This window comes from Terrapene carolina, unplaced genomic scaffold (assembly GCF_002925995.2).
Source record: "Terrapene carolina triunguis isolate 2854851 unplaced genomic scaffold, T_m_triunguis-2.0 Scaffold789, whole genome shotgun sequence".
Classification (NCBI taxonomy): Eukaryota; Metazoa; Chordata; order Testudines; family Emydidae; genus Terrapene; species Terrapene triunguis.
The window spans coordinates 6352995-6376641 of NW_020665140.1; the positions used below are offsets into that span (position 1 = coordinate 6352995).

A 23647-nucleotide genomic window follows, 5' to 3' on the forward strand; every position below is an offset into this window, starting at 1 on the left:
TGTGTGTGTGTGTGTGTGTGTGTGTGTGTGTGTGTGTGTGTGTGTGTGTGTGTGTGTGTGTGAGAGAGAGAGAGAGAGAGAGAGAGAGAGAGAGAGAGAGAGAGAGAGATGTAACGCAGAGGTTTCTCTCATCCATCTGAATTTGCATTTCTCCCCACCTCAGCCCTGGAGTTGAAGTTTATGAAGGGTGCATTCTCCCACTGATTCTCAGCCTCAGTCCAGTGAAGAGCAATTTTTAACAGTTGTCTCTCCCCCATCAGAAAATGCCACCCTTCTGCAAACAAAGAGAATGTTGTGTTGACTATTAAACTTCTAAGATTACAAGCAGCACAGTAGTAATGCCTATAGTTAAGGTTTGCTTAACAGTATAATGTTACAACTCCCAGTTTCCAGAAGATAAATTTTAATCTTTAGGGCAGAAATTTTCCATGCTTTGTGCCTGTCTCAGGTTGAACTTTTTTGGAAAGTCTGAACAAATACAGTTCATCCACTTGCAGGAATGAGGTCAATGAACAATATGTGAATATTGAGTTTTCCTGCTTTTTCTTTTAAACAGTCCTTGGTCCTCAGGGTAGGGAGCAGTTAACAGATGTAGCAGAGGTGGTGATGTGCCTTTTTCTGTGAAAATGTATCTATTTCACTTAATTATACACCATAGAAAACTGCCATTTGTGCCTCCGCAATATTACTTTGTTAATTATTTCTAGAAGTTCAAGATCTTGTCAAACTGCAAACTTTTTACTAAGCCTCCTGCATCGTTTCTAAGCAACTATGTGAGCGGAAATAAATGGGGGTAACTCATGTAATTAAAGCCAGGCAGGTGCTTAAATATCTTGCTGAGTCTGGGCCAAGCAGGAAGTGTGACTACGTCTACTCTCCTTTATATTCTTTTCCATTACTAATCCCTTTATTTTCCCCAGGTCCCTTCCTCAGATGTCCATCATGCATACAATAGAGGCAGGTCATTCAATCCCTTTTTTCGCTAGAGAAATGCCTACAGGACCAGATGATTGACTTCCTTACTAATAAAGCCAATGTGAAGAATGAAGGAAATAAAAGCGGGTTACAATTTTATTTGATGCGACTTTCATTAGCAAACTACACGCAACTAGCAGTCAGACCAAGGAAATCAGACTTCTGTGCTGCTAAATACTAAGAACAAAAAGGCCATGTAATGCAATTGCTTTTTAAGTAGATCTAATTGATTTCAATGGGGAGTTCTACTTAAACATCAGTGATATAATGTGGACCTAAACGTTTACATTGTTTTTATCTAAATACAGTAGAAACACCATTATTGCAAAAATATTACAGAACTTTATCCCATCAAATGTATTTTCTTCATTAGCATTCTTTTCACCCTGCTCACCCAACCACCAAATAGGTCAGAATTATTCACATGCAATGTCACTCTTACTACATTATATTGAATAGTGTTTGCAAGTTGCTAACATCAAAATGAGGCCAGAGAATTTTACCTCAAGACGCTACCAAAAAAAAGGTCAAAATGGCTTTAAGAACTGGTAGAATTATCATGAAGCTAGTGAAATTTGACAAACAACTAACGTTAAGGTTATAAACTGGAACTCGCTGTTTGATCTGCTGGGTGCAGTAGATGGGCTATAATTTTGTATTAGGTTGAAAACTAAGAAAATAATTCCTTGGACACTGATATTTTATCTTTTTCTTTGAAGTTGTCTTTTAATACTTTGAGCAGGGGGTTGGACTAGATGACCTCCTGAGGTCCCTTCCAATCCTGATATTCTATGAATACAATGCAGAGTTAATAATATTTGATCGTAACATATACAACTACTCTCTATTCTTCCCATATACTTCAAGACAATATTTTATGGAGTTTCTAATACAAAATGTATACACTGAATGGTCAGAGTATTTTTTTAATTTGAGATTTAAGTGATATAGCAGTAATTTAATATAGTTTGTTGGTTAGAAGCTTTCAATATATGGCAGTTAAATTCTCATCCTATAGCACTACAGTTTTGGACTAGTGTTAGAGTGTGCCACAGTTTCTGTTGTAAACCCTATTTTAGATTATGCTCTACATTTTTCTGCTTTGCTGAGGCTTAGTCAAACCATTAAACTTATATAGATATTATTTGGGTTTAATCTGTTTCTTCATGTTAGTGAGACCCTAAATAATTCTGACACTCCTGAACAAGGGTGTTTGGGAACTGCCACTGAAGACTTAACACAAAAGCAAACAAACCCATTTTTGTAAGTGGTGTTTAAATTATTCCAAAGTTTTTCTCCTGTATCGGGAAGAGACTGTACTACTGGCCTGATTCCAATGGGAATTTTGGAGCAAGGAATCCAGGATCAAGAGACTAGGGAGCATTTCTGTTTCTGATGCATGTTGTGCATATTTGTGACTCAATTTTTGCCAAACCCCCGATTGTTATCGATCGCTAGAAGAAGTTTCTCTCGGAGTTTTTCTATTGTAGAATACTGTGGGAGGATCAGGATGTGATAGCAGGTCTGTGCTTCAGGGATGTGATCTTCAGACATAGTCATATGTTGGTTGAACTTTATCTTTATACAGTCCATTCCCATTACAGGGATCCGGTCACTTCCTGTGAGAAACACTACAGAGCAGAACAGAAATAGATTTCAGCTGGAAGAAGAGTTAGAAGTATGTATTTCAAGTTACCTTTTATAAAGTGATGGGCATTTGAGGAATATTTACCATAGCACATTTCATATAAACTTATCTCCAATAATACTTTTCAGAATGGTACAGTTTCAGAATGATATTCAAATTATTTATATAGCCCCATAGGCATGAATAGCGCTTTAAAGGCAAACAGACAAAGTCCCTGCAGTTGAGATGCTTACAGTCTAAGGCCTTGATCCTGCAAACATTGCACATATGCATAGTCTCATTGACTTCAGCAGCCTTTGGATCAGGCCGTTTATGTGCATGTTTAGCACCACTGATGTCAATGGGAGTATTTCATTCAGAAGTCATTTTTACTGCACAGAATCTTTGGGCACTGTACATGTCGGGACAGACTGTGTAGAACCCCAGAAGAGTCAATTCTACTTCAAGGAAGAGTGGCTCATGGTAACTACTCTATTTTGAAAGATTTTTCATTAGTTGAATTTTTGAGAGAAATAAACCAATCTGTTGGTGGACAGGATACTCACAGAGAAAGCCCTTCTTCTGTGCCACTGTAAGCTCATGGAAAACCTTCCAGAACATTTTGATGGTGGGGTGTGATGGAGTGTACATTCCCCAGTAGACTGCATTCTTCAAAATGGAACAAAGGAAAAATGTTTACTCTAAAGAAGTGAAACTCAGTGGATAAATCAGAATGATATTGGAGAAGATTCTTTCCTCTGTTCCCTCATACCTTTTCAAATTTGTTCCAGTCATAATTAGCGTTTCCAATTGCCACCTCCATCAGTTCTTGAGGCTGGAAGAATCTAAGTATCTTTCTGTCCAGGACTTTATAAAATCCCCTCTTGAACTCCTCATAAACCACCTCCACAGATTTGTTGAAGACGTAATCCACATACTTGTTGACAAAGTCCTTCCTTCACAGAACCAAAGAGAGACATTGGTTAGCTCACACACAATATTCTTCTCTTCATACACATAGGACAGTAAATATATTTGCCTGGTCACCTTGCTCCTCACCTCACAGCAATACAATAGTAATAAGAATAGCTTTTATTCAGATACAGTTTGACACACCATTTTTTCCTGTAATTTTTTTTAAAAAGTATTTTTCTCCTTGTTAGAATTAAACTGACTGACATGCCTTTGCCGCTAAGAAAGAGGGAGACATTCATTTAATGGCTCAGATAATAGTTTCAAAAGATGGTTATAAGAGAAAAGTTTCTACTGAGGTTCTAAAAAGAACTAGGTAAGTTCATGCAGGATAGGTCCTTCCATGGCTATTGGCCAATATGATCAGGGATGAAACCCCAGCCTCTAGGCATCCCTAAGCCTCTGACTGCCAGATGCTGGGACTGGGCGACGGGATGGATCACTTGATTACCTGTTCTGTTCATTCTCTCTGGGGCACCTGCCATTGGCCACTGTCAGAAGACAGGATACTGGATTAGCTGGAACTTTGGTCTGATCCAGTATGGCCCGTTCTTATGTGTCGTGTCCCAGGGGTAGGAAGTACTTTAGAATCTGACCCTCCAAACATTTATTGCTGGATTTATTGCTTACTACTGCGAACTGAAATCACGATAGTCCCAGTGACTACTCATGACAGTAAGAGCTTCACTCAGTACTCACAGTATCTGGCCCTGAGTTTGTAACAAAATGGCAAAAACGATTGTGTCCTCATCGGGAGTCTGAAGTGGGTAAAGTCTCAACAAGTGCCTTTAGACTGCCCGGTTCTAGGGAGAGAGGCCCAGTATCATGCAATTGCACACATGCATTTGGGGGAAATGTTGGTGCATCTCTCACAGACACGTGCCAAAGGAGGAGTTGTTTTAAATCAGCTCATCAGGTGACAAGTCAGGGGTTCACATAACCTCACTAGGGAGAGGAGTCTGGGACTGAACAAAGGAGACACGTAATCACTCCCAGCCTTCCACGCAGAGGATGGTGAGATGGACAGAGGCTAGCTCAGGTCTCTATACAGGGGTGTTTGTAAGTGTTAAGCTTATCTTTTCCTGTACCTTCCACCTTATCCCTGCTCTCCCAGCTAGGAGGGTTTGCCTCATTATCATTGGCATGGAGGTACTGAGAACTGCAGTACTTAAAAGGACACTATTGTAAAGAGCTGGACAGTTGCTCTGACTCTGAGGCCTGGTTGTGAAAGGCCCGGTTGTAAAAGGCCCACCAGTTAGAATTAAATAAACCAATCTGCATGAAGATACTTGTCTTTGTTGTTCACAGCTATGGAACTGCCATCTGGAATCAGGTCTACTTCCTTGTTGTCCCACGACACCTGAAACCATGAAAACATTCTTGTGAGAAGAGGCAACAATCCAGGCAACCTTCTCTCCATTAAACAATTCCCTACTACGGTACTTGAAATCAATATGGCTGCAAAGTTCCCACTGGTGTTGTGCGTGTTACAGAAACCTTTAATCCAATCACCTTCAAAACTGCACTATAGTGGCAAGAGAGAATGCGTGCCTGGTGCAAATGTGACCACAATTTCAGTGACTTCCTGTAACTATTAAAAGACATGGGTGTGTCACTAATGTGCACAGGTAGAACTCTTATATGTCATTTTCAGATGGGTGTGTTTCTAGGCATTAAAGAAAACATGAAGATTTCTGTCCTCTATTTTGCCTTTGCCATCTCCCCTTCAAGCCCAGGCCTCCCCTATCATACGCGGAGCTTTTGCTCATTGATTGACAGGATAGAATGGGCTAAATTCAACACTAGTGAAGTCCATGGAATTGCATTTGCTTACAATAAGTCAAGATCTGGCCCACTGTGATTGGAAGAGACCAGCCTCAGAGCCAAAGGGCTCATCGCTCCAATAAGAGGCTATGATAACTAAAACAAAATCGGTTAGTTCCTACAAGTATCTTATTTAAAGTGGGGTTTTCATTTTCAAAGATTGGGAAGCTGGGAAAATAATTTGTGTTGCAGTAGCACGTCGGAGCCCCAGTCACCAACTAGGACACCATTGTGCCAGGTACTGTACAAACAGAACAAAAAGATTGCCCCTGCCTCAAAGAGCTGATAAAAAGACACTCTAGACTTGCATTCCCATAGTGGCTTATTCTCAATTTCCAAAGGGAACAGTCGTTGTCTCCTAAACTGGATAACATGTAGGGGGGGAAAAATGAATAAGCGACTGAAGTAAGTACATGAAAAGCTTCTAAATACCACATCAGCAGTGTAAGAGCGCCCAATTCTCCGTGTGAAGCAAAGAACAACATTTCAAAAGTGAAAGCAATTGTAACTACTGTAGTGCATAGCAAATGAAGTGGACATGTATCATAATGGCTTCCAGAGGTACTCACACAATAATGTATCTGAAGATTCTCTTCAATATCATCATACTCATAATCTAGAACTGCCTGCAAACTCCTAAAAGGAAAAAAAAAGAGAGAAAAATATACTTATAAATTGTTAGATGACAGACCACATGATAAATTACCCTGCACCACGAGTAGTGAAATCTCAACCATTTATTATTGATTTGTAATAACTATGAGCCATTATGTTTAATATACAACAATTAAAAAATTGATTGTTTGTAGATTAAATTATGCTAACCGTAGCAGTAAATACTATAGTTAAACATATTTCCAGTCGCAAGCAACAAAAAATTGTAAATTCTGCACTCATGGGTAGAAGAACCTCATACGTGTCAGGGACAAAGGCCACCATGAGAAGTTTTGGGCTCAAAAACCAGTAGAAAATCTACACCCACTTCCCGCATCTCTGCTACCATATGCCACAGAGTTCTGTTCTTCTCATCAATCTCTGTCTCCCTTCCCTCCTGCAGGTCAAGCTTGGAATTTTTTGTTTTCTCAATATCTGTCCAGGAAAAACCTGTATCTCAAGTCTGGTTGTCCCATAAAACATATGGTATTTCAACTTCTTAGAAGTCAAAATGAGTTCTGTGTTATAAAGCATAAGTTGCTTCGTATGCAAGCGGCACTTGTATGTATGTTTTTATTGTCCAGCACAATTACTAGTAACTGTAATTTGCCCTCCCCCCCCCCAAACACTGAATCTCTAGGCTTTGATGTCAACACAAGCTATTCAGGCTTTGCTCTTTTAGTTATGCTGACATCCTCACAACAGCGCAATGTATGTAATAGGTTGTATTTCACAGCTGCCTGTGCTTCTCTCCTTCTGTTCCAGACAGACAGCAGATAAGATGTAACATAGGGCGGGGTGTGCAGCTGTCTGATAGATCTTCACCGTTAGGGCTTTGTGTGGCTCAAGGTGCTACTGATTCCCTAAAAAAAATGGATCCAGATGTACTCATCAATGCATCTCCTCCTGTTATAATGCATGGCCTTAATCCCCAAATCAAATCACAACTAACAGAAAGGTACTACAAAAATAGGCAAAACCAGACACACAACCTGGTACGAGGGTGGCCGAAGTGTGGAATGCTACAGAGTGGGTCATAGCAGCCCTCATTCTTAACGTGGGCCCAGAGAGAAGCGATTACGAGACTGCATATAAAACTCAATTTGATCAAGACTGCAATACTGTCTATTTTAAGAGCAACAGTGCTGCTGGCAAATTATTGCCAACACGAGCCTCACAAAGGCAGCTTGCATGACCCTGACACAGAACTCAAGCACAGAAAAATAATAGAACATTTGCTACTCTTATGCTTCCACCTATCTATGTTCTTATATAGCCCCCACTTTACCTCAGTACCTGAATACCTCACGCCTATTAGCCAATTTATCCTCACAACCCCTTGGTAGGAAAATGGTAATCCCATTTTACAGATATGAAACTGAGACAGAGAATTAAAGTGACTTGCCCAAAGTCACACACAGGAAATCAGTGGGAGAGCTGGAAACGGAACCCTGCCTCAAGTCCCAGGTCAGTGTCTGAACCACAAGACTATTCTTCCTCCACTCTACAGACAATATAGTGAATGTCAACCAACTATCCAGCCCATTCATATACATGTGGGTACATGCACAAACTCCTTTAGAGATCCAGCTGGAACCAATAGCTGAAATCACTTACTTCCCTACCACAGGACTCAGCTCTTTCAAATCTTCGAGTGAAGGCTTCTTATCCAGAAGTTTCTTAAAAATAGCGAGTGGGAAAGGGATGAAGGCAATGATCCTGTTGAACAGGGAGAGCCCACACAGGATCCCAAAGAGGAAATACTTTTTCTTCTCTACTGAAGGCTGAAAAAAACCCAAGTGTTGAAATATTATAACTGGAGAACCAAGTAAGTAGTAGGTCATGATGGAACAAAAAACAAACAAACAAGCCAGAAAGGCGAGATCGGAAAGACAAAATTTACGTAAATCTTTTGGTTCATTTTTGAGCCCTAAAAACGTTAATTACAGAATTTTTTATACTAGTTAAAGGAGCATCATGTCAAGGTCAATCGATGCAAAATTTAACTCCCACTGCACATTTTTAAAACATTTTTGTTATGGTAATTAAGAAAAAGCAAAATCAGCAACAACAAAACCTATCAGTCATCTAAGAAGAGCTGAAACTATGTTTAAAGAAACCCCACCAGAACCTTCTGATGCTCCCCAAGGCTCCAACCCTGCTCCATTCAAGTCAATGGCAAAACTCCCATTGAAAAAAAATGGGAGTAGGACAGAGCCCTAAGTAGCGGGGACACCTGGAATAAGAGGTCTGCTCCTGTTTTGAAGCCCAATCCAAGGTCCTCTGAAGTTAATGAGACTCTTTAAGGAGGACTGAATCAGGCTACTGGGAAAGAGAGGGCATCTGGCAACTTTGGGGCATGCATTAGCCACAGATCTGCCATCAGTGGATTTCATTGACCTCGTGTCTCTCACTGGGGAACGGGGAACGTGTTAGAGGTCTCACTCTGTGCCTCATCTGCAAAGGATAAGAGTCCGTTACAGGCCCACCGAGTACACCTTGGCTCTTTAACTCAAGCTGTAGCAATTCATGCTTTTAATCCCCGGTGCATCGGCCAAGATGGTGTGTGTCACACTATCACTTCACAGAGTGCAAACTAAAGGCAATTACTGAGCAAAATTATCTTGAAAAGCCCTCTTTTAGACTTTATTTGGTGCATTAAGTCTTTCCCTTTTTTGTTCACATTTATTTGGAAATTGGGGTGAAGGAATTTACCTTTTTTCTTCCCCCTCCCTGACAAAAATAGATTTTGCTGAGCACTAAAACTAAATTTCACAAAGGAGTAAGGACACAGAATTAATTGGGCCACTGCGGTATAAAGTGTACAAAAGCAGCATACGACCACTTGAAGAGTTGCCACTGATTGTAGGAATTTAATTGTTTTTGACTATGCTTGTAGTTAGCCTAGGAACACCAGTCATTCAGAATTCTAGAACCATGGAACTGGTCCCCCATCTGACTGCAGCTCACCTGAACTCTCAGAGATGCACTCTGATGATCAGTTACAATTTGTTTACTAATGGTAAGTTTCAGTACAGAGAACAGTAATCCACACACTGCTGTGGTCTGGCTAATTACTGAGGTTAGACAGAGAATATAATCTGAGTGGTTAACGTTCTCTAACTTTATTTCTTAGAAAATATTTCTTGTAGGAATACAGGAATTGCCAGACCTGGATCAGAAGTCCCGCTAGTCAGAAGCAGCAAGAACTCTCACAGGAGGTAGAATCTGCCTCTCATAACGATCTCATCCTAATCCCTAATATCTAGAGAATGACGTAAAACATGAGGCATGATATTTGTATCCCTTTAAAACTATTATTTGTACTATTATAACTCTGAATAAACTTGTAATCCATATAAATGTCCAGTCCCTTTCTGAATCTCATTAAATTCTTGGCCACAGAGAACTCCACAGTCCAATTACTCACTGAATGGAAAATTATTTCCTTCAATACTTTTCAGTTTCGTTGAACATCCCCTTGTTCTTGTGTTATGAGACAAAGACAACAAAGCTCACGATTAATCATGTACAGAGCATTCATTGATTTACATGCTTTAATCATGTCCCTTCCTATTCAACTCCTTTCTACGGTCAACTAAGTCCCAGTCTTTGCAATCTCTCTGCATACGAGTTTTCCCATGCACCCAATCATTCTCTGAACCCTCTCCAATTCCGCAATATAAAACACCCAGGTGGTACAGACCCTCTCCTCTGGAAAATTGCCACAGCCTTCCAAGACCCTCCCCTGCCAACTTCAGCTACTGTGCAGAAGGTAAGGAAGCTTAGAGTCAAAATGCAAATTACTTCCTTTGTCTCTTGACCCTGAATGGCTTGAGCAGATTCTGACTTACGCTGGTAGGAAACCACATTGGGGACGCAGGGTCACAATACACGAACATCCCATATTGTGGATTCACCATCTCTTCAAATACGTACAGGAAGAATTCTAACGTCACTCCGCCCGCATCCAGGCCCCTCAACTCCCCTTCAAATTGCACCTGCAGAAACATAGAGAAAGATGGGTATTCTTCGTAGCCGTTGTTCCAGAGTCAATGCAGACTACTATTCCCCCAGAAATGGGGCAGTCAACACCACATTCATCCCTTGGTGCCGGAGTCAAACTACTAAGTGCAGCGTATGCACAGCTTTAGGGTTTGAAATAATCAGCCCTTTCCAAGACCAGAGCAGGAACAACTCTGCAAAGGGATGATTTGGGAGGAAGTCATCATTCCTGCTCTTACAAATTGCCATTCTCACCTCTCTTTTGAACTCTGACTCACCTCGTTTCCCTTCTCTACTTTCTGAAAAATGATGTCCACAACACACTGCTACAGTACACATGATGTCTGCTTAGAGACACACTGCTCTCTTTTTTTCCCCTTCAAGATAAGCTGAAGTTGGCTTTTGAACTCGCCAGCCCTCTGAGGTCCCATGACAAAGCAATAGACAAGCCACACCAAGTCAGCCTGCATTCTAATGAAGAACCACACGTTGTGGTATCATACTGATCCAAGGGCAGGAAGTATTAACAGAGAGGGGTAAATGTTCACTATCGTGCAGATGTAAGACCACAAACCTTGCAGTAATTGATCTTTGTTAATGGGGGGATCATATGGTTAAAATCTCAAAACCCTGGTTAAAATTTTCAAAGCTGTCGAGGGTAACCAAGTATATAAATCTGCCTAATGCGTTGAAACCGATCCTTGCTAATTGGCTAATTAGGCACCTGTCTTCAGGTGCATGCTACCTAGAGCTGATCAGAAAATGTTTTTTCTTCCATGGAAAATTCTGAGTTTTCATCATAAACTGAAACTAACATGTTTTTGAGTTTTCACCCAAAAAGTTTTCATTTTTCCCCCCAACTAAAACGTGACATTTCTGTGGAAAGCAGGCCATTTTCAGAAATAATTTCAGGTAATTGAGAGGCAGTTGCAACGGAAATTTTTCAATCAGCCCTAATTCCAACCAGTTATACAGTTACTCTCTAATCTCCCTCGTATTGCTAAGTAGGAAGAACATGACTGGGCACCATACCAACAACTGCTTTTTCAGGACACTGTCCTCCACCAGACTTAGTTTACGTAAAGTATCTTCAACCAGGTTGCTGCGTTTAACTTGCAGAGGAAAAACAGGCAACTCAGGAAGCTCACTCTTTCTCAGCAGTTCATTCTGCTTCAGTATGAATTGGGCTTCTACCTTCGCACCCTAAAAAAAATGAACATAGAACTATATTTCCAGCATCTTGCCTGAAAAAAATACTGCATTGATAATGGGTGAAACATTTTCTCCTCTATGTGACATTTGCCCAGCTCTAGCCACTAATTTATTGCACTGCACACCCATTTTCTCTCATTTGAAACATACTGTGTTAGAAGTAAGTGGTATTCACGTCATACACCATAATTAGAACTTCTTTTACAAGGAGAGTTAGATGAAAATGTGAATGAACTCCATATCAAAAGAGTCATTTGCCAGGAAAACATGACAGAAATGACTATGGCAAACCACTTGATTTATGGCTTATTGCAACAATCTATAACCCACTAACTGCCCCCCCACTCACGGCCCCCATGACTGGAGGGTGTTAACTGGACACTTCACCTGGTATGGTCCCTTGAAATGTGGTAACTGCTTATGCTAAAACTTTGTATTCAGCGGTGACACTTTGCATACCTTTCCCCAGAGCTCTGTGTAAGCTCGAAAGCTTCTCTCTCTCCCCAGCAGAAGTGGGTCCAATAAGAGATATTACCTCACCCACCTTGTCTCTCTATGGCAAACCAAAACACCCATTGGTAAAAGAAGACTTAAGTGATGTTCAAAGGAGTAACTTCTGATGTTCAATTGCAAATTCCGTTCTTTGTTACATCAGAATGGCCCCAAATCCTGCAATTCAATCCACACAGGCAGAGTCCTGAGCCTGGTCAGACCCCGACCCCCCCGGGGAAGCTGGGGGTTCGGAAAGCTGACACAGTGTGGCACACTTAATAAGATCTAAATAATTCTCATGTAGGGGGAACTACTCTTCTCCTATAGGAAAAGCAGCAAGGTGCTGGCCGAGGCTCCAGAAGCCCTTTGTTAAAATTCTGCCACCAAACCACAGGGAAATTAGGACAAATCCCCTCCCCCACCTTATAATTGACTAAATTCCACTGAACTGCAGGTGTATTTTCAAATAATTGTCCTGGGAGACAATGCTCCCAAGCTCCGCTACAAGTTCTTTTCCTCCCCCACCCCGAATCTAAAACCACACTGCCCCATGTCATGTTACAGAGTCGATCATGTTAGTATACTATTTGAACAACCAATGCCATTTTCCCCAAGAAGAAAATATAAACATCTCAGGCAAAATACTTTATATTGCCACTGATAGCACCTGCTGGGTCATGAAAATACTTTACTTAGGCTATGGCTACACTACAGGCTAAGTCAGTATAAATTATGTCGCTCAGGGGTGTGAATATGCCACCCCCATGAGTGACGTAAGTTACATCGACCTAAGTGCTGGTGTGCAAAGCGCTATGGACAGCTACTGCCACTCGCGGGGGCTGGAGTCATTAAGTCGACGGGAGAGCTCCCTCTCATCAGCATAGACTCTGCACTAGCAGCGCTACAGCTGCACCACTGTAAGCTCTGTAGTTTAGCCATAGCCTTAGTTTGGAAAAAAAAAAAGTGAATAGATTCTAAGTCCTTCACTTTAGCACATGCTCCTGGGGTTGAAATGCCACTGTAGTTTTGTGGCGCACAAAAAACAAACCAACCTAGACTGTTTCTCAGAGTATACAGAGACCAGGTCATACCTCTTGCATGAAAAATGAATCAAAGTGGAACACTTGAGTCTTGGAAACCAAGTTAAAGATAAAAGGGAAACGGCAGAATATGACGGGAACGTCGTCTTCATGACACGAATTCTACCAATGAGAATGGTATATATATCTTTTGAATACTTAAAAATAAAACAGGTAAGTCCCAGTTTCCGCACTCTTAACTCATTGATTCCCTCTCTTCCCTGCCCCCACACACAAAGAAGTGGCACTGCAAGACTGCAGTCTCCTTCCCCTTCTTGCCTAGAAGAGAATTATAACAGTCCCTCTACCCCTTTGGATTAGCTGCTGTGCATCACGTGCAGGTCCTGGGGCCCATTTCCCCCACCAACCAGGTACTGCAACTAAACCCAGACTTAAAAATCAAAACACAGCTACAATATGGAGTTAACATTAAGGTTAGAAATTTCAGAGGTAGTGGTTCTGACACTGGACTGGGAGTCAGGAAACCAAGGTTCTATTTCTTCAACCCTCTGTGCCTCTATTTCCCCTCCCAGGGTTGTGTGTGTTTCTCTATTTATACTGTGAGCTCTTCTGGGCAGATGCTGTCTCTTGCTTAGTGGCTGTTTAGAGCCTGGCACAGTCTGGCCCACATCTCAGCTGGAGATACTAGGTGTTACAACAATAAAAAACGAAGGAGCAACTGCTGTCTTTTAACCATCCACTGTCCTTAGAAACTCTGGAATAACCAGGAGACGGTACAATGTCATACTTACAGTTGTAGCTTGCCATGAGCGCCACCTTGCTATGTCGGTTGGAATAAATGTTCCGGAGATTTCATCTATGTAAAAATTGCTTAACTGTAGTGTGTAGTTAGCCTTCCTGTTTGCCTTGAAATGGAATAAAATTTGGGTTAAGATGCACATGTTTGCTTAGAACCAGTGATGATTCTCTATGGATTTATTCAGACTAGACATTCTTACCCTGTACAGCTTTTCAAGCACTTCTAGGAGAGGTTTGGTGTCCCGGCAACGGGGAGAAGCGTAAAATGGCAGCTGAGATACTACAACCTTTTTAAACATCTGCACCACATTGTCCAGAAAGGATGCTGACAACGACGTCCAGCATTTTTCTGAAATATGAGGGGAAAATATTCATGTAAATAAAACTCTGCTGCCAAAAAAACAACGAAACAAAAATCTCTAAAGAAACACACACGTCCCAGCCTTCCTCCACAAACACACCTTTCAGCTTGCATTCTTATGAATGATACATGATTCAAAGTGTTTTTTAATGCAACGTGGTTTTGGAGGGAAACAATGCAGCCACTAAATGCAATCAGACACCATACTTCAGCTATTTACACCCACTTATATAAAACACACATACAAAACTACAGCAGATGAGAGCAACATCAAGCCTAATCATGTGAACTTATGACCACTCCAGGCCAATAAACAGTCAGAGTTCAAGGGTAATTTTCCTAGTCCGTCAAAGGCTCTTGTCACCCCTCTCTGAGTCCCTCTCCACTGGCTCCCTCTTCTCTATTGTATCAAACATAAGTTACTTGTCTTAATTTCAAGGCCCTTCACAATCTATCCCTACCCTACCCTCTCATTCAGTATCAAAAGGTTAAGTCCTGCCTCCAAACGGACCATGATGCCAGCCTCCACTGTCCACTTGTTAAACTTTCAAACAAGCACCTTCATGTTTCTCCCACACTGCCCCGAAGGCTTGGGAGTGCTTACCATAAACATCCACACAGCTACCTCATTACCCTCCTTCAAAACCCCACTGCCAAGATGCCTATAAATCCCTGACAACAACTGGGCTACTGATGTGCTGAGACCACTGGCTATCACGCTGACCAATACTATCTCATTGTTTCCTATGCTCTCCAGTCTGTCTGTGTCCACCTAATTTATCTGGTCTTATAAGTAGATTGTAAGCTCTCTGGGGTAGTGACTGTCTTTTTGTTCTGTGCGTACAGTGCCCCATGGACCAGGAGCTTGTGTGTCTAGGATTTCTAGGCCTGGTAGTACAAACAACAACAAGAAGGGAGCCCACTGGTTGTTTAGGATGAAGGTGGAGATATATGGTCTGTGAGTTGTGGAAAAGATGCACATGAAATTGAGAAGAGGAGCTGAGGAGTAGAGTGTAGATGGAGTGTAGAATATATTATTTCCTTGCTTTTTAGGGTTTGCATTGATTGGACTATGCAGTCTAGCACCTTTGGATCTAACTAACAAAAATTGTGTGAGAATAATTCCCCTCTCTCTCTCTCTCTCTCTCTCTCTCTCACACTCACACACACACACGTCATATAAAGATTTTGGGACAGCACCACTATCTACAAGTAGTGAAGTGAAGAGGCAAAAGTTATCACTTTGTATGTTTGCACCAGTATGTTAACCATGTCCTAATTAAGTCATTTTAAAATGTGTGCTGAAGTTACCATCTCAGGCAATGGCTTCTCCTCATGCTCAAAGTGAAACAACCTTACCCAGTATGTTTGAGGAACGGTCACTCATGCTATTAATGGCCTGCGCAAGTCGCATAACAAAAGGCTCCAAGTTCTGTTCTTTGTACATCACAGAGCATTCTGGCAGGAGCAGGAAAACAGATAAAGCCTCATGATGAGGAGAACGCAGTGGAAGACCAGGAATCAGTTCAGCCAATAGATAGTAATTTATCTGTATGCAATAAAATAAAATAAATAAAGGTGGAGGAGAGAAAGCACTTAGAGAATGATTTGCAGTGCAATATACGGCCAATACTTTCTACCTGGCATAATGCTGGACTTGAAACTTTGCAGAAGAGTTTTGTATGTAGAGTTTAAAACATTCAATGCAGTCGGAATTCAGATGTAGTTAAAATAAAAAATAATCTATGTTAAAATTGGGGTAAAAAGGGATGAAGAGAGGTTTGTTTGTTAGAGCTGTTGTATACATACTGTCAATTGTGCCTTAAAACTGACTCCGAAGTACTATTTTGCACCTTTCTATTCAGAGATGATGAGCCACTTACTGGCCCAAATCCCTAAACTATCCACATTATTTGGAAGTTGTGCTGCTGCTCTGTTTCTGGTCTACCTCCCAATTGCAAAGTCATGGTGTTAAAAAACAGAAATACTTTTGACATTATACCACACGCGAGGAGATTTAGGCCTGGGATAAAGAGTTGTCCCCATCCTCTCATATACTTGCCAGCTACCTCTTTTTTAAGTTTAAAAACAATTCCTCATACTTGGGAGGTGAAGACTTTGGGAGATGAGAGGTTTAGGGAAATTAACAGCCTATCAGGAGAGTCCATGTGTTAGCATATCCAAGTGCAACGCATCACTGCACAGGGAGCAGAGTTTGGATCCTACGCTTGTCCTGAGCAACTCTGGCAGATAGCATTACAGACCCTTCATGTCTTCCCCAACACACAGAGAAAAATTCCCTTGCAAGTTAATTAATTAACAAATTAATCAGTAGCTCCCTGTGTGATGAAGTGGGAATTTACTTAATGTTTTGTTGGAATACTGTGCGTGCCTCAGTTTCCCCTATATGTTGCACAAGTATCTAGGTGGTGGGGCAAGGGTGGGTGATCGTGCAGAGACCCTAGAGGGCAGATGTGACTGCCGCCTAGCACCCTGGGCCCAGACAATGGACAGACACTCTGTGTCCTGGCAACTGATAGCCGGGCCCCACCCTCTGCAAGAAGACCTGGAAACAGATCAAAAGACGGAGGAGGGGCAAGTGGACGTGACTGAGGGTGGGCTGCGGGAAGCGAGTCAGTCTCCTGGTTTGGGACATGGGGGGAGAGCCCCAGGCTCTATGTTTCCCCAAAATGGACTTTGCTGAATCTTCCTACTTTCTGTGCTAAGAAGATCTGTTCTGTGTTCCAGATGACTAAGAAACCCTTCTGTTTTACGACGCTGGCTGAGAGTCGTTGCTGACTGCGAAGTTGGGGGTGCACGGCCCCTGGGGGTGTGTGGAAGGCTTTCCCAGGTACCCTATTCACTGCAGGGAGCTCACAGCATGAAATGGGTGCTGAGCACTCCAAGGTCAGACGCAGGAGATGCTGAAGCCAAGGAGTTGTGCCCTCCTGAGTGTGCGCCATGCGGGGTGTCACACTACAAGAGGGTCCTGTCTCAACTTCATTCAGAGCAATCCCAGAGTACCGAGCCTGTGCACCCCGACCCCCTGTTAAATTAAGTTATACCCGGAGTGTAATTTGCACAAAAACTTGCAAGATGTTTTACCTGGTTAATGATCCACTCCTTTTTGGTTAGCTCATCAAATACGTCCCTTGCCTTTTGTAGATCAACACCAACACCATTTGCTTCCAAAGCAGAGCTAAAGTGATTAGGAAAAATATACACCTCATTTTATACAATAAAGGAGGATGCTGCAATATACCTCAATGGTTACATTTTGGTTTTAGGGTGGTTGTTTTTTTAAAATCTTTTCTGGAAAATGCTCTTTCTCCTTTAGCAAGTACTGATCTTTAAAAGGTTCTTCTTCAGAATTTAGTGCTGTGCAATGTGCCAAACTGACAGCCCTAGAAATTGACTCTCTCTGCTAATCTACAGGACAGAGTGGCAATTCAAGCTTTCCCACAATGCCCAGTCAGCATGCCTCAACCAAGCATCACCTGTCAGGGGGAAGAGGACAGCCGAGTATTTGTGCCCATTCAATCCTTGGTCTCTCTGCTGAGACTGTTAAAAAAAGAGGGCCAGTTCCAACTGTGACATGGACAAGGGTCCACTGTCTGGGAAATGACCTAAGACTACCTGTTCAGGTCACACTGCCACCAAACAGCCCTCAGACGGTCCCAAGTGTCAGTCACTATTTTAATGAGCTGGATTTGAACCAGTGACTCTGTAGGCTCAATAGCACAATACCAACCCTGTCCCCTAAATCAGCAAAAACTATATCATACACCTGTGGGTTGTTTTTTTAATATAAACAAGCTTAGAATCGCTGTAGCTCTGTAAAAAGCCCCGAAGGATTGTTGTTAGCCTTAGAGCTGTAGAACCGCGATGTGAAGTGAAAGAGTATGAGAACACATCTTAGCTCAGCCGGCAGCTTGTTTCTGCAATTCTTATTCAGGTATTTTAAAATTAAAGCTTTAGGAAACTCAGGTAAATTCCATGGGCTAGATCTGCCCTGCCCAGGGTGGAGGAGCGGGAAGAGGGGAAAGGGAGCATTTTTCAACACACCCCTAAGCGCACTCGCAAACGAGGTGGTCAGGATTCTTAGCGAGCACTTGCGAATGCTGAGGAGGCCAAGCAGTAGACTGGCCAGTCGACAAGCGTGGTCTGCTGGCTAGCGGTACGGTTGGGTCTCTGGCTGCCTAGTGCATATACTGCAGTGTGTAGCATATGCTAGCATGGGTGCTGGGGATTCAGCGTGTTGAATGGTGTTCCTTTGTTAAAGAAGTAGCGGAGTGTATCACAACTACATGATCCCCCTTTGCTACCTGGAATCTTCTTGTCCCGCAGCAACATGACGGTTATTCAAACTTAAAAATGGCTGGCACCGCTCTGCTTTAACTCCCTTGCCACCCCTAAACCCAGCAGGTACATCTTCTGGAAACGGGGATAGGGTTTTGTCTTCATAATTTAGTTGACTTACAATTTTAGCTTCTTGTTTAAACTTTGCAAAGAATGGCATTGAAAGTATCACTTACCTGGGTTTTAAAAAACTTGCACTTAAACAAGCAGGAGAAGAAAATATCACAGCTATTTCCCTAAAAAAGACACAATAATACAAGAAAGTAGGCATTAAACAATTATCCCACCTAGTAGGTCAATGTATTAGCGCGCAGACATTTACAAGACTGAATCTTAAGCAATTACTCTGTTATTTTATCTATTAAGAGAGCACGTTTGCATGATGAATTTTCTACTGCTAAAAGATGCTTTCTTAAGATATGTCATTTAGAGGAAGATACTGTTTGCTGCAGGATTTTTATTCTCTCTCAGGGCCTGATCTAAAACCCAGTGAAGACAGTCTTTCCATTAACTTCAACCAGTTTTGCATCAGGCCTTTAGCATCTAATCTGACTCCAAATGAAATGAGAGGGTGTCTTTCCAGTCAGTTAAGGATCTGCTTCAATTCCCATTTAGCAGCAAACAGGTCTCTGATGATTTAGTGAAAAACAATTAAAGAATTGAGTTCAGAAACAGTGTTTGGTCAGGGCTGGTTGTCATCAAAGGGTGTTCATACAAGGCTGGCTAAATTGTAGGACAGCCACGTTATAGGCTAGGTATGGGCCTAGTAGTTTCAGTAAAGGCAGTAAAACAGACCCTACTTTTGTTTAAAGTTTATGAATAAGTTTTTAGTACATTGACTATAAAGATGTCTAAAGACAAGTCTTCATATCCCATAATGTAGAAAAGTGGTAGACAGCAACCTTTTAGCCTCCTGGAATTCATCAGTGCCAACTGTCACTGCCATCCATTTATCTATCAATGTCCTGTCAAGCCTGCTAATCTTCTGCAGGGTATCTGTGGGAGAGATCCCACATGCATGCTCAAGATCCTTAAATAAAACCAAAAAGCAAAGATACAACAATAAAAGATTAAGTTTAGTAAATGCATACAGTTGTATATAAAATTATAAACCCCCACTGCAAATAAGCTTTTTACAAAGCAATTGATCAAATCTGCTCCCACTTTTGCTCAAAACTGAAGACCCTGCATTTGCATTAGGCAGGTAAATGCAACAGGCTACGTGGAGAAACTACCAGTTCACTAATCTTGTACTACTCTTCCTGACATTAAAGTAGATTTATTTTATGTGGAAGGCTATAAAGTAAAAAGGCAAAACAAGATGAGAGTACTACCATGATAAACCTGATTCTTCCCAAATTGAAAAGAAAAATTTATTTTTATTTACATTTTGTAACATAGTGGGAGGACAAACAATAAACATGTGCAATTCTCTTGGCTTGGATTCTGAAGCAGAAGAAGGAGATCATCATTACTAACCCTTAGAGATGGGACCAAACTGTACCTAGGATCCCTCACAACTTAATTTTAGCTCCTGAAGGTCACCAATTTTCCTCTTCACAGTATCCCTTATCATCTATCCAACAGTTAGTAAAATGAAAAAGGACCCAGGTTAAGGTATGTTGTAGTAACAGTCTGAAAGCTCCTGCATTGATTCTCTATGCCAACCAGTTCTTTGAGATAGCAACCAATTCTAAAACCAGGCTCCCATTGCATTCAATGAGAGTTTTGCTATTGACTTCCATATGAACCAGTCCTAGAATGATCTGGACACAATTCTAGAGAGGAAGAAGGGGCAATACAGGAAGAGAGCCACTAACTAGGTTTTGGAGATTAAAATTGTTAAATTTGGGGTGGGAAGAGGAGTTAGGGGACCACATAGTTTCCTACCAACCGCTGCGGGTCTCCAGCTTTGCTTTGTATTTATGGATTACACTTTCTGGAGATTAAAGTGAGCTGCTTGAGAAATCCTTGAGCTGATGACTGGAGGATCTTCTCTGCTCAACTGGCTCTCCTAGCCTGAACCAGGCAATATAGATACATGAGCTGTGTTCTAACTAACTTCAAACTACTAAATGAAAACTTCCAGTCTCACCTGGACGTCCTCCTGCTCCAACAACCATCACTTAGCTCCAAACTATTTCATTCAGCAGACTACCAGGAAGGGCTTTGTGGATGACTTATGGTTAATGGAGCATCCATGGAGAACCATTATTCTCCACCAAAGGGCTCAAAGCCATAAATCGTCGCTAGTCTATTGCTATGGTTAATTAATGTTTTTACAGAACGCTGAAGATGTAAAGCTCAATATAAGTACCAAATATTATCATCAGCCCATACTGCAGCTCTTCAACCTCAACTTCCTCCTTGTGATATTATGGTCAGAATTATACCCACCACTGTAACTGTTCTTTCTACTGTTCTCTGTGTGCTAGGTTAACACTGGGTGATTTAGTCTTGCAACACAAACTTGTTACATATTTCCTTTAAAAACAACATTGGTTCATATACTTGAGTATATTTAAGGAATGGATTTTCCTTTCTTAAAACACTGTGTCAGATCCTCATGCCAAATCAACGAAGTTTCATTGAAATCAATGCAGTGATGATCACTGACAGCAGCTGAGGATCTGGCCCATAAAATTTGATTTTAGAAAAAAGTTACTAAGAGCAAATATGAAAGTTGCATAATACTTCTCATAAAAAAGTAATAAGAACCTTAATTAAGACCTCTAATGCCTTCATAGTTTACAGCCAGCAAAACTGAAACTTCACAAGGGAATGAACTTAGGGTCAGGGAGGTGTCTTTTGTGGGCCCCATGTAAATCTGTTCAGATTTGGCTGAGATATAAACTGGAAATTACCGTTTTCCCCTCTGTGTATTGCTAACTACTGCAGGTTCCCGGCAAAAACTGCTGCCGCTGTTATTGCTTCCAAACCTTTCTCAAAAACATGACATACACCTCTACCCCGATATAACGCGACCCGATATAACACGAATTCGGATATAACGCGGTAAAGCAGCACTCTGGGGGGGCGGGGCTGTGCAGTGCACTCCAGCGGATCAAAGCAAGTTCGATATAACGCGGTTTCACCTATAAAATGGTAAGATTTTTTGGCTCCCGAGGACAGCGTTATATCGAGGTAGAGGTGTATCTGCTTTAAAATGAATAGAGCTTAAATTTGCTAACATGCTAGTGACACACTGCTTGCAATTCTGCCCACTATCATTGAAACAAATGAGTTAAATGAAATCTACAAGACAGGATATCACTACCTGGGACTGAAGAGTACTGACGAAGTTGACATACGTTCCAGCAAAAATCATTTTCACTTGGACGCCCGACAGATCTACAAGAACATGAATCAGTTCAGCCCCAAATCCTCAATTTCTACTGCTGCTAATTATGCTGCTACTTTGTTTTCTTGGGCCTTAGGCATTGATCCAAAGCCCACTGAAGCCAGTGCAAGTCCTTCTATTGACTTCAATGGGGTTTTGGATCTGGCCCCAGACCTGCAAGTAGCTAAATGCCCGCAGCTCCCATTAAAGTCAAGAGAATGGAGAGGGCTAGGAAATGCCCAGAAGCTGCTCAGCAGGTTACAGGACTGGACCCTGGGAGATGTTACAGAAAAATACAGGCAAGAGGCACAACAACATTTTACTCCCCCGTATACTTTCATTGTATATTCTCTGTTGCTTGGAAATAATTACATGACAGTTATATTCCTGTGATGGCATTATCTGTTTCTTTGTAGCCCACGTTAGTGTTAGATTTATGCCATGAAGCACGAGGGCTTTATATTCCTTCTAAATATAGATATTCTAATACCATCTAATATTACTATTGATGTTCTTGTTATTTAAGTAAATGTCAAATCCTTTTTTAAATCCAACTAAAGGTCTTGACCTCAGTTATCTCTTGTGGCAATGAGTTCCACAGATTCATTACACATTGTGTAAAAACAAACATATTTCCACTTATAATCAGTACCGTTAGCTGAAACCAGACTGCTGATGTCAAAGTTCTGTGTCTGCTCCCCTGGTTTACTGGCTGTTCCATTTTCAATGTGTCTTTGGGGACCACGTCCAAAAGATATAACCTGCCCAGAAGTAGACATGTAGACCAGGGTGTGATAGCTGCCAAAGAGAAGAGATAACATGTTAAAAATCTGTCACAGAAAACTCTCTGTTCTCCCTTCCAGTCAATAAGTCAGCTGATGATAAACCAGGGTTATAAAGGCACCTGTACAAATTCACTAGGCTATCTAGTGGTTGGAGCACAGGACTGGGAATCAGACAAGATGGGCTTTATTCTTCACCACTACAGTCTGTGTGACCTTCGGTAAGTCACAGTCCCACTGTAACTCAGTGTTCCTATCTGAAAAGGAGGATACTACTACTTAGTGACCAAGGCCTATTTGCCTTATTTGACTTCAGCTTGGCCCTTGATTTGCAAACAATTTGAGATCAATGAAGAGCAATACATACACTATACTGCCTTATTTTTATTTCATATTACAGTATGCAACAGACCTCTGAACCCTCTAGAATTTGCTATATAGAGACCATCCACAAAAAAATCCAGACAGCAGAACTACCTCAGGAGTGTCTAATCTGCATATGCAAGTTGTATTATAATTATACGTTACGAGCCAGCTTTTCTGAATGCTTTGCATCCCTCCACTGATGCGAAGGAGCACGAAATCCAGTTTCACAGGCCAGTTAAAGCTGGGTTTACAGCTGCTTACTGTTAATGAAGGAATGAGTGCAAAGCAGTCAGAGCGTACCATTGAACTTCACCCTAAAACTCTGTTTCTACTGGCTGCTGCAAACACCTAATGTATCTGTGTTCTCACAGCACTGGAGGGTAACTTCTTCACTAATTGACCATTTGATTGTAACTGTGCAAATTTAGCTTTATATCGAAGCAGTTATTTGCTTTTAATAGGCACACACCTGGTTAAAAAAAAAATACCCCAAATTGTCTACCTTCCTTTAGAAAACAATTTTGTTTTCTCTTGCAAAATGTGACTACTGTATTATGAAAAACATGAGCTACAGTATACACCTTCCACATGCCAAATGGGAAACTGGACCGTCTATCCATTCGACCTTCTCAGGACCAGGCATCTGGGTTGAAGAGCGATGTCCCAGCTGTCCAGCACTGTCATCTCCAAATGTGAACACACTGCCATCCTGTTGAAACAAAAGCAAATTTAGTTTGCCATGGTTATTGGACTTTCACCTCCTAATTTATTTTAACCCCTCCAACAAAAAAAGAAGAAAACCTAAAGACTGTTGAGAGAAGATGATACAATCTAGCCATA

The 23647-nt window shown here is 41.5% G+C and overlaps 1 protein-coding gene across 1 annotated transcript in view; it reads right to left on the reverse strand.

Moving 5' to 3' along the window:
• Positions 1 to 23647, reverse strand: part of LOC112109424 (probable E3 ubiquitin-protein ligase HERC6) — a 90345-nt gene that overhangs the window by 50144 nt on the left and 16554 nt on the right. The window contains exons 6-23 of the mRNA XM_029913675.1: positions 23389 to 23516; positions 22312 to 22457; positions 21597 to 21670; positions 19222 to 19349; positions 18496 to 18555; positions 17066 to 17159; positions 15320 to 15509; positions 13800 to 13948; positions 13593 to 13706; positions 12853 to 12963; positions 11090 to 11260; positions 9907 to 10053; positions 7670 to 7836; positions 5968 to 6034; positions 4864 to 4934; positions 3375 to 3558; positions 3169 to 3271; positions 2400 to 2606 (exon numbers count right to left, since the gene is read on the reverse strand). Of these exons, the coding sequence (XP_029769535.1) occupies positions 2400 to 2606; positions 3169 to 3271; positions 3375 to 3558; positions 4864 to 4934; positions 5968 to 6034; positions 7670 to 7836; positions 9907 to 10053; positions 11090 to 11260; positions 12853 to 12963; positions 13593 to 13706; positions 13800 to 13948; positions 15320 to 15509; positions 17066 to 17159; positions 18496 to 18555; positions 19222 to 19349; positions 21597 to 21670; positions 22312 to 22457; positions 23389 to 23516 (2311 nt within the window). The remainder of the gene's footprint in view (positions 1 to 2399; positions 2607 to 3168; positions 3272 to 3374; positions 3559 to 4863; positions 4935 to 5967; positions 6035 to 7669; positions 7837 to 9906; positions 10054 to 11089; positions 11261 to 12852; positions 12964 to 13592; positions 13707 to 13799; positions 13949 to 15319; positions 15510 to 17065; positions 17160 to 18495; positions 18556 to 19221; positions 19350 to 21596; positions 21671 to 22311; positions 22458 to 23388; positions 23517 to 23647) is intronic.